At 43.7% G+C, this 16,859-nt stretch overlaps 1 protein-coding gene across 1 annotated transcript in view; it reads left to right on the top strand.

Moving 5' to 3' along the window:
* Positions 1-16,859, top strand: part of HHAT (hedgehog acyltransferase) — a 387,319-nt gene that overhangs the window by 319,494 nt on the left and 50,966 nt on the right. The window contains exon 10 of the mRNA XM_053607789.1: positions 2,615-2,759. Coding sequence (XP_053463764.1) covers positions 2,615-2,759 — 145 coding nt within the window. The remainder of the gene's footprint in view (positions 1-2,614; positions 2,760-16,859) is intronic.

Raw genomic sequence — 16,859 nt, 5'->3', positions numbered from 1 at the left:
GAGTGGGTCACCTCCCCTTTGCTGCTAGTTAGCCTCCTTCTGGGGATTATCCAGACAGGCCCTTGGTGTCCTTCCTCGTGTCCCACGATGCTGTCCTCCCACAGATTCGTGATGGGAAGGAGCCATGCTCTGTTCATTTTGATGCTTATTGGCAAGGCTGGTTTTGTCAGAGCATGAGGCTATTAGTTAAAATTAGGTTTTTGGGTTTTCTAGATCATCTCTTTTGTCTCCCACCCACTAACCCTGGAGGATAATCAAGAATTGCCTGTGGGCATTTTGGTTTTGCCTTTAACTCTTTTTAGTTTGTTGAGTCTAACAGCCTGTGCCTTTAATATTCCTGCTTATTCTGCTTATTTAAAAAAAAATACACTATTTCTAAACTTGAATTGTAGTCAGTCCCTCCAGATTATAAATGCCCCCCCCCTTCCTATCTCTGAGATAAGTCCTTCACAATTGGTGTTTGATTTTTTTCTTTCCCTAAGTGGAAATAGGAATGAATTGATTCACAGAGCTGGGAGAAATACTGGGGACATCACAGAATCAAAGGGAGACAGACGTGCAGGAGCCAGGGCCTGGGGGCTACAAAGAGGAGGCCAAGCCAACTGGCCCTTTCCGCTGTACCAGGTGACAGCACACAGCCCTGCCAACCCCATGGAAAGAGACTCTTCTCTGTTTCTCTCTGTTGATTGTTTAATACTTGTGATCACTGTCCATAAATGGAGAACGACTTTGGGCTTAACTAAGCCATGTGCTCTTTCTGTAGTTGATGTTAATAAAGGAGAGATCACATGGGGCCTTTGTAATCACACAAAGGGTGTGACTGGCTGAGCTGGAGCGGAGAGGAGAAGAGTGCCTGACTCACTGGGCCCTTAGAAATTAATCCTGTATCAGGAGCCCTTGTACTTGGAGAAAATTATTTTGACCCATTTATGTCAGTTATGACAATTTACATTTTCTTGATTTATTATTCTGGATTTTGTCCCCCCTTTCCCCCCTGCTTCTGTAGTTACTGCTAATTGAGTCAGTAATACCCAGACAATTTCTCCTCTGCTTCTAAAGCAGAGTGCAGAAACTGGTAGACTAATGGTCCCCATTCTCAGAGGTAAAGAGTATTGAGTAATGAGCCTTCGTTGCCCCCATTTCTCTCTCAAGACCAGTTTGACACCACGTAGTTATGTTGTACGAGGTCTAGCCAGACGGTTTCCTCCTGTACAAGCTTGTGGATCATAGAAAAGGGGGAGACTAGAGGTCATCTTGCCTGGTGGCCTTGAAGCAGGGACATGTCTGTGTCACGGGAGAGCTTTCCAGAATAAACATGAAAGCACACACCCCAGTCGTGTCCACTGCGCAGCTCATCCATGACAAGGCCACCATCGGGCGGTAGTTAAAACATAAAGTAATGCTGGAGGAACTGGGATGGGGGGCAGATACGTGGAGCAGCCAGATGTGAGCGTACAGGGCAGACCCCAGGGCTGACCCGAGGGACAGAGAAGGAGGGGTCAGGAGTGCTTCCTTCAGTCAAGAGGCCGCCAAACACGGCTACAGAGCAGCCACAGGAGGGCCGTCCAAAATAAATAAGCCTCCCACAGAAGAGTCACCCTGAATTGCACTGGCTGCTGCCATGGAGTCATTCAGAACTCTAGCTGCAGCTGGAACACAGCTGATGCGCGTAACCCCAGAGAAGTTAGGGGTCCAGGGGCCATTCAGAAACTATCTCCAGACCCTTTGTTCTCTCTCCTTTCTATATCATTGGATTAGGCTAAGATATTTGTCAGAATCCTGGGGCCTGCGTGTCTGGCTGTGGGGCTGTGTCCGGTTTGCATTCTGAACACACAGTGCTAAAGGACACAGCACAGTGACTTCACTCAGGAGGGGCCACCAGAGTGGGCAGTGCTGAGGAATAAAGGCTTTGTTTGCTTTATGAAATCCCTGCGGGAAAAGGGAAAGAAAGTATAATGAAGAGCTGGAAGGGGTGAGCAGAACTCTCACTGTGATTACTGCACTCCGTGTCTCCAGCCTTGAGTCTCAGCGCCCCGCGACACTGCCATTCTTGAGTGTTGCTGTGCGCTGGGTGGGGCGTGGAGTCTAGGGTCTGATTCCAGCAATGGGCACGGCTCGAGCGGATTGTGCTGCACCCTTGTTAGGAGATGCCTCTTAATAGTCTGTCAGGTTCGTAGGGCTGGCTTCCCAGCGTCAAGTTAACTGGCCTGGCAATTCCCTATGACCTCTTTCCATGAAGCTGTGCATGCCGCTCATTGCAGAGAGCAGTTTGAGAGTCTTGCACATTTAGGTTTACATGCAGAAAACAAGTGGAGACTTCCTGGGTTTGGAGGGTGTATAAATCCTAACTAGTTTCAGTACTCATATTAGACACCTCAGAAAGAAGCCTGTTTTGGCAAAAGGAAGAAACAACGCGAGATATGTCACTGCTTTCCTTAGACCTGAGTGAATGTGTTGCAGGAATAGACATTTTGAGAACTGTTTAAGTAAAGGCCTGGCTCAAGCTTGGGGGTCTGGGGTGCATCCTGGGCTGGTGACAGAAAGAGCGACCTGACGTCTGAGCCTGACTTTTTGATGCCCATGATGAGATGCCTTTTTGCCCCTTTCCTGGTAGGCCCGGTACCTCGCCCCAAGAGTTCGCCGCCGATTCCATGCTGCCCTGGCATCCTGCTCTACCTCCATGCTGATCCTCTCCAACCTGGTGTTTCTCGGAGGCAATCAAGTTGGAAAAACCTACTGGAATAGGATCTTCATAGAGGGTGAGTTGCCTGACAGTGCTGTGTTCAGTCATTTTCTTGTTTTTCACACATGGTGGGATTTGGGGACGTCATTCATTGTTACAGTCGTGGTATGTGATTTCTGAACATGCCTGTCAGAAACAATCTCCTAATTCAGCTATGACTTTACATGCCCCCGATTTTTGATGTGCTGCGTATCTACCACATGTGAGACTTTTTAAACACAATGTGCAATCCATACTCTCTCAAACTCTACGCTGTCTTCGAAGTTGCTTTTCCAATTATTGAATCTTTCTTGATCTTCCCTATTGCTATGGTTTAAGAGTCCCTTCTAAAACTCATGTTGAAATTCAATCCGCACTTGGCAGTATAGAGAGGTGGGGCCTCTAAAAAGTGACTGGATCATGGGGGCTGTACCCTCATGAATGGATTAATCCATTTATTATTTAATGTGTGAATCGACTAATGGGAACTTTATAAGTGGCTTATAAAAAAAGAAGAGGTGCGGAGCAAGATGGCAGCCGAGTAACAGCTTCCTTGCATCTGGGCACCGTGAGTCTGGGGAGATAGGACTCCAGGCATCTCTGGCTGGTGGGAACTGCCTATCATCACTCCTATGAAAATACAGGGAGTCAGCGAGAGACTTCTGGACCCCAAGAGGAGGACTAAAACAGTGGAAAGCCGGCAAGTGGTCGCGTGTGTTCAATCCGTCTAAACCCGCCCACAACTGTAAGTTCAGTAGCAGCGAGACTGCAAACCAGAAAGGCCTTACCTGTGAACTGTTTTGATGTCCTTGGACTTGGCACTGAGTTGAACTGCCTTGGGGAAGGCCTGAGCGGGAGTGCGGAGAACTTTGGCCGTTGTCTAGGGCCCCAGTCTGAGCCGCTGAGCCAGACGGAGCTGATAGTGTTTGGCGGTGGGTCACACGGATCCATTGTCAGTGATCGCCCCGGCAAGCTCTGCCCTCAGGGTCGCAGAGCTAGAAACGGGTGGGAGCTGGTAACCCAGCAACCAAGTAGCCTAAGGGTGGGGTCTGAGCCGCCTTGCAGCCCTAACCCTCAGGGGCAGAGTGAGATCGGTTTTGGCACACTGAGTAAGTGCATAGCCACTTCAGCAGCGATTCCAGCGAGAAAGCTGGGAAAGCTTCTGCTCAGCAAGTTTACAAGTTCAAAGTGCCTTTTAAGTAGGCTGAAGAGAGATTTAGGGTGTCTACCTGCTGGGGTTTGAGAAATCAGCAGCCTCCAGTCGTATCAGAACTGTGACTAACATCTCATACCCCAGAAGACCACGTGTTGCCCAGACAATATTCAATAACATATACAAACTGCTTTGTTTTTGGTTGTGTATTTTTTTCTTCTTTTTTTTTTTTCTGGTTTGGTTGTTTTTTTTGTTTGTTTATTTTGACGTTGCTGATGTTCTTTTGTTTTTTTAATTTCAATCTTTTCCACACAGATCCCTTTTTCTTTCTCAATTTTCCTAGTTTAATTATAATTTCCCATTGCTGCCTTTTTTAATAACTTCAACTTCATTTTTGCTAGTGTTTCTACCGATATAATTTGGTTTTTCACCCAATTTTATCCCCGTCAAGTTTTCTGTTTGCTTCTTTTGGTTTGATTTATAGCATTTTTGTCTTTCCTCTCTACTTGGTGGAGGTGGGGTACTGTGTCTGATCAGGTTAGCAAAGAGCTGCTGACCTCAAGGGAACCACGCAACTGGGCACCCCCAGAAGGTGGGGTTTTTTTAAGGTTGTGTCAAAGTACCCTACTGTACACCTATATTGCCCTGTCTCCCTCTTTCTGTGCCTCTCTTCTTTTTGTCAATATTCCTTATACCCACCCCCTCTCCTTTCTCTATCTTTCTTTTTTTCTTATCACTCAGTCCTCCTTTCTTTCATCCCCTTTTTTTGCTCTTCAACCTTCTCACCCTTCTGGTCCTATAACCCTTAGTCCACAGGCATAAGAACTTAAAGAGCAAGAGGAAGTGAAAGGAAAATTAGGGCAAGGAAACAGATAAAAGAAATCACTCATGAGGAAGAATCAGCAGAAAACTCCAGGCAACATGAAGAACCAGTCTAGAACAACCCCACCAAGGGACCATGAGGTAGCTACTGCAGATGATTCCACCAGTATAGAAATGTTAGGAATGACAGAAAGGGAATTTAGAATACACATGTTGAAAACAATGAAAGAAATGATGGAAACAATGAAGGAAATTGCTAATAAAGTGGAAAATAACCAAAAGGAAATCCAAAAACAGAATCAAATAAGAGATGAACGATATGAAGAATATAAAAAGGATATAGCAGACCTGAAGGAACTGAAACAGTCAATTAGGGAACTTAAAGATACAATGGAAAGTATCAGCAACAGGTTAGACCATGCAGAAGAAAGAATTTCAGAGGTAGAAGACAAAGTTCTTGAGATAACTCAGACAGTAAAAGAGGCAGAAAAGAAGAGAGAGAAAGCAGAACGTTCACTGTCAGAATTATGGGACTTTATGAAGCGTTCCAACATACGAGTTATAGGAATTCCAGAAGGGGAAGAAGAATGCCCCAGAGGAATGGAAGCCATACTAGAGAATATTATAAAAGAAAATTTCCCAAACATCACCAAAGAGTCTGACACACTGCTTTCAGAGGGATATCGGACCCCAGGTCGCCTCAACTCTAACCAAGCTTCTCCAAGACACATTGTGATGAACCTGTCCAAAGTCAAGACAAAAGAAAAGATTCTGCAAGCTGCCAGGAGTAAGCGCCAGTTAACCTACAGGGGCAAATCCATCAGAGTGACCGCAGACTTCTCTAATGAAACTTTCCAAGCAAGAAGACAATGGTCATCTACCTTTAATCTACTTAAACAGAACAATTTTCAGCCCAGAATTCTGTACCCTGCTAAGCTAAGCTTCAGAATTGACGGAGAAATCAAATCATTTACGGATATACAAACATTGAGGAAATTCGCCACAACAAGACCAGCTCTACAGGAAATACTTCAACCTGTTCTGCACACTGACCACCACAATGGATCAGCAGCAAAGTAAGAACTCAGAAATCAAAGGACAAAACCTAACCTCCACACTGATGCAAAAGATAAAATTAAGCAATGGACTCTCACCAAATAAGACGAATAGAATACTACCACACTTATCAATTATCTCAATAAATGTTAATGGCTTGAATTCCCCACTGAAGAGACATAGATTGGCTGACTGGATTAAAAAACACAAGCCATCCATTTGCTGTCTGCAAGAAACACACCTGGCCTCAAAAGACAAATTAAAGCTCCGAGTCAAGGGTTGGAAGACAATTTTTCAGGCAAACGGAATTCAGAAGAAAAGAGGAGTTGCAATCTTATTTTCAGATACATGTGGATTTAAAGCAACTAAAGTCAAAAAAGACAAAGATGGTCACTTTATATTGGTCAAGGGAAAACTACAACAAGAAGACATTTCAATTCTAAATATTTATGCACCCAATTTAAATGCTCCCAGATTCCTGAAGCAGACCTTACTCAGTCTGAGCAATATGATATCTGATAATACCATCATAACAGGGGACTTTAACACACCTCTTACAGAGCTGGACAGATCCTCTAAACAGAAATTAAACAAAGATGTAAGAGATTTAAATGAGACCCTAGAACAACTATGCTTGATAGATGCATATAGAACACTCCACCCCAAAGATAAAGAATATACATTCTTCTCATCACCCCATGGAACATTCTCCAAAATTGATCATATCCTGGGACACAAAACAAATATCAACAGAATCAGAAGAATTGAAATTTTACCTTGTATCTTTTCAGACCATAAGGCACTACAGGTGGAACTCAACTCTAACAAAAATGCTCAAGCCCACCCAAAGGCATGGAAATTAAACAATCTTCTGTTGAATAACAGATGGGTGAAGGAAGAAATAAAACAGGAAATCATTAACTTCCTTGAGCATAACAACAATGAAGACACAAGCTACCAAAACCTGTGGGATACTGCAAAAGCAGTTTTGAGAGGAAAATTCATCGCTTTAGATGCCTACATTCGAAAAACAGAAAGAGAGCACATCAACAATCTCACAAGAGATCTTATGGAATTGGAAAAAGAAGAACAATCTAAGCCTAAACTCAGTAGAAGAAAAGAAATATCCAAAATCAAATCAGAGATCAATGAAATTGAAAACAAAAGAATCATTCAGAAAATTAATGAAACAAGGAGTTGGTTTTTTTAAAAAATAAATAAAATAGATAAACCATTAGCCAGACTAACTAGAAATAGAAAAGTAAAATCTCTAATAACCTCAATCAGAAACGATAAAGGGGAAATAACAACTGATCCCACAGAGATACAAGAGATCATCTCTGAATACTACCAGAAACTCTATGCCCAGAAATTTGACAATGTGAAGGAAATGGATCAATATCTGGAATCACACCCTCTCCCTAGACTTAGCCAGGAAGAAATAGACCTCCTGAACAGACCAATTTCAAGCACTGAGATCAAAGAAACAATAAAAAAGCTTCCAACTAAAAAATGCCCTGGTCCAGATGGCTTCACTCCAGAATTCTATCAAACCTTCAAGGAAGAGCTTATTCCTGTACTGCAGAAATTATTCCAAAAAACTGAGGAAGAAGGAATCTTCCCCAACACATTCTATGAAGCAAACATCACCCTGATACCAAAACCAGGAAAAGACCCAAACAAAAAGGAGAATTTCAGACCAATCTCACTCATGAACATAGACGCAAAAATTCTCAACAAAATCCTAGCCAATAGATTACAGCTTATCATCAAAAAAGTCATTCATCATGATCAAGTAGGCTTTATCCCAGGGATGCAAGGCTGGTTTAACATACGCAAGTCTATAAACGTTATCCACCATATTAACAGAGGCAAAAATAAAGATCACATGATCCTCTCAATAGATGCAGAAAAAGCATTTGATAAAATCCAGCATCCTTTTCTAATTAGAACTCTGAAGAGTATAGGCATAGGTGGCACATTTCTAAAACTGATTGAAGCTATCTATGACAAACCCACAGCCAATATTTTACTGAATGGAGTAAAACTGAAAGCTTTTCCTCTTAGAACTGGAACCAGACAAGGTTGTCCTCTGTCACCTTTACTATTCAACGTAGTGCTGGAAGTTCTAGCCAATACAATTAGGCAAGACAAGGAAATAAAGGGAATCCAAATGGGAGCAGAGGAGGTCAAACTCTCCCTCTTTGCTGACGACATGATCTTATACTTAGAGAACCCCAAAGACTCAACCACAAGACTGCTAGAAGTCATCAAAAAATACAGTAATGTTTCAGGATATAAAATCAATGTCCACAAGTCAGTAGCCTTTGTATACACCAATAACAGTCAAGATGAGAAGCTAATTAAGGACACAACTCCCTTCACCATAGTTTCAAAGAAAATGAAATACCTAGGAATATACCTAACGAAGGAGGTGAAGGACCTCTATAAAGAAAACTATGAAATCCTCAGAAAGGAAATAGCAGAGGATATTAACAAATGGAAGAACATACCATGCTCATGGATGGGAAGAATCAACATTGTTAAAATGTCTATACTTCCCAAAGCTATCTACCTATTCAATGCCATTCCTATCAAAGTACCTACATCGTACTTTCAAGATTTGGAAAAAATGATTCTGCGTTTTGTATGGAACCGGAAAAAACCCCGTATAGCTAAGGCAGTTCTTAGTAACAAAAATAAAGCTGGGGGCGTCAGCATACCAGATTTTAGTCTGTACTACAAAGCCATAGTGCTCAAGACAGCATGGTACTGGCACAAAAACAGAGACATAGACACTTGGAATCGAATTGAACACCAAGAAATGAAACTAACATCTTACAACCACCTAATCTTTGATAAACCAAACAAGAACTTACCTTGGGGGAAAGACTCCCTATTCAATAAATGGTGTTGGGAGAACTGGATGTCTACATGTAAAAGACTGAAACTGGACCCACACCTTTCCCCACTCACAAAAATTGATTCAAGATGGATAAAGGACTTAAATTTAAGGCATGAAACAATAAAAATCCTCAAAGAAAGCATAGGAAAAACACTGGAAGATATTGGCCTGGGGGAAGACTTCATGAAGAAGACTGCCATGGCAATTGCAACAACATCAAAAATAAACAAATGGGACTTCATTAAACTGAAGAGCTTCTGTACAGCTAAGGACACAATAACCAAAGCAAAGAGACAACCTACACAATGGGAAAGGATATTTGCATATTTTCAATCAGACAAAAGCTTGATAACCAGGATCTATAGAGAACTCAAATTAATCCACATGAAAAAAGCCAACAATCCCTTATATCAATGGGCAAGAGACATGAATAGAACTTTCTCTAAAGATGACAGACGAATGGCTAACAAACATATGAAAAAATGTTCATCATCTCTATATATTAGAGAAATGCAAATCAAAACAACCCTCAGATATCATCTAACCCCAGTGAGAATGGCCCACATCACAAAATCTCAAAACTGCAGATGCTGGCGTGGATGTGGAGAGAAGGGAACACTTTTACACTGCTGGTGGGACTGCAAACTAGTACAACCTTTCTGGAAGGAAGTATGGAGAAACCTCAAAGCACTCAACCTAGACCTCCCATTCGATCCTGCAATCCCATTACTGGGCATCTACCCAGAAGGAAAAAAATCCTTTTATCATAAGGACACTTGTACTAGACTGTTTATGGCAGCTCAATTTACCATTGCCAAAATGTGGAAACAGCCTAAATGCCCACCAACCCAGGAATGGATTAACAAGCTGTGGTATATGTATACCATGGAATACTATTCAGCTATTAAAAAAAATGGAGACTTTACATCCTTCTTATTAACCTGGATGGAAGTGGAAGACATTATTCTTAGTAAAGCATCACAAGAATGGAGAAGCATGAATCCTATGTACTCAATCTTGATATGAGGACAATTAATGACAATTAAGTTTATGGGGGGGGGAAGCAGAAAGAGGGATGGAGGGAGGAGGGTGGGGCCTTAGTGTGTGTCACACTTTATGGGGGCAAGACATGATTGCAAGAGGGACTTTACCTAACAATTGCAATCAGTGTAACTGACTTATTGTACCCTCAATGAATCCCCAACAATAAAAAAAAAAGAAAACAAACAAAAAAAAAAAAATAAAAAAAGAAGAGGAGAGGGCCCTCCCTAGATACAGCTCCCCAACCTTAGACTTCTCCACCTCCATAACTGTAAGAAATACATTTCTTTGTTATTCAGTTTCAGGCATTCTGTTATAAGCAACATAAAACCAGAATAAGACACTTACCTCCCTACAGATCCAAGCCTGTAGAATACTGCAAAGTCTAACATTGTTCCATTTATTACTCTGAACATCCTACTAGAAATAAGTCCTAGAAACTTCTTTATGTGTTCCTGAAGAGGTGGGCATGGTGTCTGTGTTTGCTGTAGCTCTTGGCTGTGGATATTTTTGTCTGAACACAAGCAGCCAACCTTTGTGTTTAATGTACATTAAGTGGATTGTCTCAATATCCACAGCAAAGCCATAACAGCAGCAGGCAGAATGCTAGTATGTGGGAATTGTGAAAACATTGCATTAATAATTGATCATCACGTATTTATGGTCTCCGTGTCCCTTGGGCTAGGACTTAGAGTTACAGCCTTTCCTTAAGATAATTGGACAATTGGAGCTACTCACAGTATATATTACTGTAGTCCATTGACTGTGTTTTAAAAGCAAAGATCCCTGTTCTATTTCTCCGACTAGTGACATTGTCTTGTGCTTTGGGCTTGGGAAGCTTTGCCAAGAGGTGATGACGTGACTCTGCGTGGCTGGTCCTGTCATCTCCACCTCTGGGCCCCTGAAGAGCTGGGGATGTTTGAGGCTCTTTTCACACCATTAATAACCCCAGCACAGCTGCAGGAATCCAGAATGCCGAGTCACACGTCTAAACTGGAAGGCTGGGGTGGAGCCAGGCTTAAAGGGCCAAGGGAGAGTCCTATTCCACTTTAATCTTGTCACTGAAAAAACCCTCTTTGATCTTGCTTTCTGTAAGATGGTTTAGCTGGTAGCTCCTGGAAAGATGGTGCACTTTCTAAGTGAAAGCTGTCCTTTCGTAAAGACAGAAGATAATGGGGTGCAGAGGATCTAAAGATAAAGGTGGGTGCCGGTGCCTTTTACTTTTCTTGCCCCCTACCTCAGAACCTAGTATGATGCTAAAAACGTGTGACTTGAGGAAAGTGCCGGCTTGGGGCTCAGTTGTCACATAGCGAGAAGCTCTGATTTTGTTTCGTTAAATTGAATGTATTGGGTGTTTGCTACTTGCAGGGCACTGAAAATACAGGGATGAGAAAAAACATACAGAAAAGGCCCCCCATGTGCGGACCAAAGGCACAACCGGAGTGTGGCAAAAGATCAGGGCACTCCTGTGCCAGATGTGTGAGTGAATTGTTGGTGGTCACAAGAAGGGTGGCTAATTTTCCATGGAAGGCGGACTTCACAGAGGAGGTGGCATTTAAATTGCAGCAATAAGTAGGCATTTGGCAGGTGGAGGAGCCAGGTGTATTGGGGTAGTTAACATTAGCTACTATGTCAGAAACTCCAGAATCTTAGTAATTTTTCATCTTAGAAGTTTGTTTCTTTTATAGTTCAGCACAGATTGACTGGCTTCTTCTAAGCAGTGACTCCAGGCCCTAGAATGCTTGTTTTGATTCTCTACCATCTTGTCCTGGCATCACAGAAGGGAGGAGAATGAAGCTGATGCACACGACATGTTTGTTTACTGGCCAGAGCCACTCACATGACCAACCCAAATGCAGGGCAGGGGAGATACAGGGAAGCAGGCAGGTGTCTGTGTGCATCAAGGACTTGGGGAAGAGGGCGATGTGGGCGTCAAGGGCATAAAGGTTGTAGGTGAGTCCCGGGAGTGCAGTTAGCCAGGGAGCTGCATGGTGAGAAGAGAACGGGTAGAAGGCAGAACCCAAGGTGGCCGGCGTTAACGGGGACATGGAGAAAGACAATAGCCATCGGGTATTCTTTCTGCTTGTTAAAGGTGGAAGGATCAAAGTGTGACTTAACCAGCTCCCTGTAGAGTTACCATCAGTCACAGAGGGTCAGTCCTCTGAAAACTCTGGTCTGCCATTGTGGTGGAGATTCCGCTGTGGTCTCTGCGCTGTTCATGACCTCCGTGGACTCAGGTGCCCGAGTCTCAGAGGAGACTTGATCCCCCAAGTGTGGAGGGCTCTGTGGAATGGTTTCTGCTCCATGTTCTGAGGCCAAGAAAGGTCAGCTTAGAAGGCATTTTCTGTCTCAGGGTTTCTCTTACTGAACCTGTTTGGATTTCAGTTGGTGTGTCCCGTGGGTGTCCTGAGTCAGGGAATATCTGCTGGGCTTTGGGCAGTTGACCATTTGTCTGTTCTCTACGGTGGGTCTTCGTCCCTGAATCACATGGTCTAGTTATCTCTTAGAGGAAAGTAAGTCAGATGGTGCCAAATCTCCCATCCTTGAGGGATTCTGGATTTCATTTCATGACTAATTTGATAGATTCGATGGAAAATTAATATGAATATTCATATTTTGGTGCAAAAAATAATTGATGACTGTATAGAATGCTTCCTCTGACTTTGGTGGAGGTGCTAATATATTAGCTTTCTAAAATTCAAAAAAAAATATGAGCTCTGAAACTCAACTATCCCCAAAGATTTGGGATAAAGGATTGTGGACTTTGCATGTGGCTGCTGATGAATGAGCCGGGACTTTGACAGCCTTCTTGTCTCTGTCCTCTTTCTTTGGGCACATGACCAGTTCCAATGGCTCAGAACCCCATTTCTACACACCAGGGGCAATACAATGAAGTAAGCGAGGAAGGCCGTCTGTGGGGATGGAGAACGTTTAAGCTCAGTGTGTAGATTTCCAGGTTTAACAGAGAGGTGACCCTTGCCTCCGTGCTTTGATGGATCGGGACCTGTGGCAGCAAGGAGGCGGAGTCACCTGCACCACATCCCTCTAGTGGAGTCACCTACGTGAGTCCCAGAGGAACAGGAAGAAGATAGGTGTCTGGGTGAGAGGGATTATTGGGGAGATTTGCAAATACCTCAGAGCTAATGGGATGTGGATACACTTGTATCTTAGAAGCTATAGCCTTGCTAATTCCTAGGGAGCCTTTTCCCACCATTACTAATATTCCTAGAAGTATCTCATGATTAGCCTGGGGGAGTTGTCTTAAAGTCAGTGTTTCCCTATCTCCAGTTCACTGAATTTACCCATAGATTAGTTTGCTCTAAGCTCCATTTTAGTGGCTTCTATAAGAATCTCCATCCTGGTCTCTGTAGGTGATACACATGTTATAAGGCTATAAAACAGACTCTTCCCTTTCTGCTGCAAACCTACCTTCCCTGCTGTCCAGAGGTGGTGTCAGGAGCCGAGGGATAGGAATGCTGAGCAGCAAATCTAGGACTGTGGTACATGTCATGCAGAAAACAGTTTTTTGGTCAACAAGTGTTACCTCTGTTGCTGAGGTTGGAGAAGTAATGTTCAGTTTACTCAGCAGAGAATGAGGAATCTGTGTTTTTGCTTTTTTAAAAAAAAAAACCTCCAAATTTTTACTGTTGAAGTTTTCTTCATGCTGCTTGAGGAATGTGAATGTTTAGCCCCCAAATGCTTTATTAAGGGAGTTAGCATGGAGCTGAGAAGGATGTGGCTAGGGACTTGGTCCAATGCTGTTCTAGGAGGGCTTCTACTGTGTTACGCATCATCAAGCAAATGCACGTTGCTTCTTACATAACCCTTTGGCATTTATTGACAGAAGGAGCTCTCTTATGTCTATCTTAAATCCTTGACATTAAAGTATAATTTCTTCAACAAGCAATCAAATCCTGCTGTCTATCTGAAAGAAGTCTTGAGTTGCAACTCCATATCTGTGAGGCTGGTCCCCGAACTATGGTCGAAGCCTCCCGGCAGAGCTTTTCCCATAGGCCTGGGGCAGTGGGGAGACAAGATAACATGTTGGAAATATATCTGGTCTTGAGAGGGCTGAGAGCTCTGTTGTTTGTGTGGGTGAAGATGGTTCTTCTTTTGAAAAGTATATCCTTTTGTCCAAGGAAGCCATGGATTTTGTAAAAATGAATCCAAAATACTTCCAAAGAAGTAAGGCTCCAGATCCTGTGTCCAGGTGTTGCAGTGACGGTGGCTTGGCAGAGACATGATATGCAGCGAACGTTCTCATGTGACTCTTCATTGCACACAGACGTACACATACACGCTCATGGATGTCTGTTTTTCCTTCTGTTTCCTGATCTATTTTGGCAAACCCTGCTTCAGCGTGTAGGTCCTGGAGTGGCCCCAGGCCAAGGCAAGGAGAATTTGGTTCTTTTTCCTTTCAGATTGCAATGAGGGAGGAGCTGGCAATTTTCTTATGCAGGTCCCCATATTTGCTTGCTATTTCTGGCTGAGAGAGAAGAAAGTATATTTTCTCCCTGATTACTAGCTTGTCAGAGCAGTTTATTTGTCTCCTGACTCAAATGGTTCTGGACAGGCATCTTATTTAAAGCTAAACTGGAGTATTGCACTAGAAATTTTGGAGGCTTGTGGTTAAATAGAAACTCATCTCTTTCATATCTGCTTAAATTCTTGGGACTAAAATTCCATTTCTGATGAGAGAGGACAGAGGGCAGGTGTCAGTAACTCGGAGGCCGTCTTTTGTGATGACTTCATTTCACCGTCTTCGCTAGCCCTTTCCTCTAAATGGAGGATTCATTTTTCTCGTTGATTCTGCTTAGCTCACTGGATCTTCTGAAAGTTCTAGATGAGTTTGAGGGGTAGGAGCTTCCCACCCGTTGTGCTGGTGGCGAAGTTGATACATAGAGGCAGGGCAGGTGATTTATCTGAGGTTACCGCCTTGCCCCACTCATGGTCATTCTTGGGATCTGAATTTCAAGACTTGCAGAGGCTTGTTTCTTTACTCTGTGCCACACGGCCACGCAGAGGTCCTGGGGATCAGTGGGCTGAAGGGTATTTCAGGGCGAGTAACCATGGACAGGACACGGGAAGTAGTGAGTGGAAATCCTTATTCAGCAGAGCACCTGGGGGTATGTTAGAACTGAGAGGATTTCTAAAATATCGAAGAAGGACTTTCCAGCCGAGTGCATTTAAACCTCATTGTTGTGAGGTAGTGTGAGACTTCTGCTGATTAGGAGCTCCCAGTGCACCAGACGGACGGCTGCTTTGCATTGCCTCATGGCTACTGTAATAAAGGATTGCAAACATAGTGGCTTAGAACAATACAAATTTAATTTTTTAACGGTTCGGGAGGCCAGCAATCTGAAATCAGTCTCATGGGCTAGTGTCCAGGCCAGTGCCTCCTGGAGGCTGCAGGGGAGAACCTGTTTCGTTGCCTTTTCCAGCTCTCAGAGGCTGGCTTCTCTGGGCTCCTGGCTTCCTTCCTTCGTGTTCAAGCCCAAATCTGGTTCCCTCTATCCCTCTGCTCCTGTCATGTCATCCCCTCCTGTCTTATTCTGGCCCCTCCTGTGTCGCTCATATGAGGACCCTTGGATAATCCGGGATAGTCTCATAATCCTGGACCTAATCACCTATGCAAAGTCCCTTTTGCCGCCTCAGGTAATTTTTGCAGTTTCCAAGATTAGAACGTGGGCAACTTTGGAGGCTCCACCGTGCGGCACCCCCATGGCACACTCAGCGAACAATTGCTCCTATGTAGAACGCTCCGCGGTTCTGTCCCCACTGTGATAGCTTCTTTCTGAAGAGATTTGGTTATAAAATAACAATTTGGATGTGCAACTAGCCTTATTAAGATGTGAAGCTGCCTGTATAGGGAAATAATACTTGAATTTCATAGAAGTAAACATGAGAGATTTATTATCTTCAGGCAGAGGGGACAGCTACAGTTTTGTCCCCTTGGCATTTGTTTCCCATTCTTCAGTAATAGTGCCCTGCTTCTCCTTTCGGTACTAACCTCTCCCATCCCACTCTGAACCTGTGTGATTCTGGTGGCACACCCCACACCTAAGACCAGGGGATCAGATGGCCCCTGGACCAGCCAAGCAGGAGGGTCCATCTCCCTGTGTGGTGCGGTTCTGGAGCTTTTCTTGGAATTGTTGGGGAGCAGAAGCTGTCTTCCCTTTGGAGTTGTGGAGATTTCAGGATGTTGGGCTGGTGCTGCTGGCAGCCCTCTGGCCATCCCCAGAGGATAGCCACATAGGGAAGGAAGCTAACTCCGGGGAAAGCAGAGCTGCAAGTTGGAAACTGAAGTCACGTATGTGTGAGCCCTTAGACCCAGGAGTATCTAAAGCCAACATCTCCATGTACTTTTTAGTCCCTGGAGCTTTTTAAAAACTCAGTCTGTGTCGGGAGACACCTCTTGAGGGATCTCGTCTGTTCTGTACGTCTCACAGACAGAGGCAACACTGCCTTTGTTTCAGAATCCTTCCAAGAATATTTGTAGGGCAAACATCTTTAGAAGGTAAATAAAGTGTCTTTTTCCAAAGTAAAAGGTAAATTGGTTTACTCTCTGTTATAATAAAGATAATATCTCCCTTGGAGGCAAAGGTCAGACAGGCTTACTATTCATTATAAAATCCGCAAGCTAGGCTGCTGGCCTGTAATCCTAGAACTCTGGGAGGCCAAGGTGGGAGGTTTGTTTGAGCTTAGGAATTTGAGACCAGCCTGAGCAATAGTTAGACTTTATCTCCGCCAAAAATAGAAAAAGTTAGCTGGGCCTGGTGGCACATACCTGTAGTACCAAGTACTCAAGAGGCTGAGACAGGAAAACTGCTTGAGCCCAGTAGTTTGAGGCTGCAGTAAGCTATGATGCTGTTGTACTCTACCCTGGGTGATAGAGTGAGACTCTGTTAAAAAAAAAAAAAAAAGCTTGGCACCAATAGCACAGTGGTTATGGCGCCAGCCTCGTACACCAAAGGTGGCGGGTTTGAACTCAGCCCAGGCCAGCTAAACAATGACAACTGCAACAAAAAATAGCTGGGCATTGTAGCAGGTGCCTGTAGTCCCAGCTACTTGGGAAATTGAGGCAAGAGAATCACTTAATCCCAAGAGTTTGAGGTTGCTGTGAGCTGCGATGCCATGGCACTCTACTGAGGGTGACATAG

Source organism: Nycticebus coucang, chromosome 10 (assembly GCF_027406575.1).
Source record: "Nycticebus coucang isolate mNycCou1 chromosome 10, mNycCou1.pri, whole genome shotgun sequence".
In the NCBI taxonomy this organism is placed as follows: Eukaryota; Metazoa; Chordata; class Mammalia; order Primates; family Lorisidae; genus Nycticebus; species Nycticebus coucang.
Note: the sequence above shows the minus strand (reverse complement) of the source record. Positions and strands in the feature narration are given on the sequence as shown.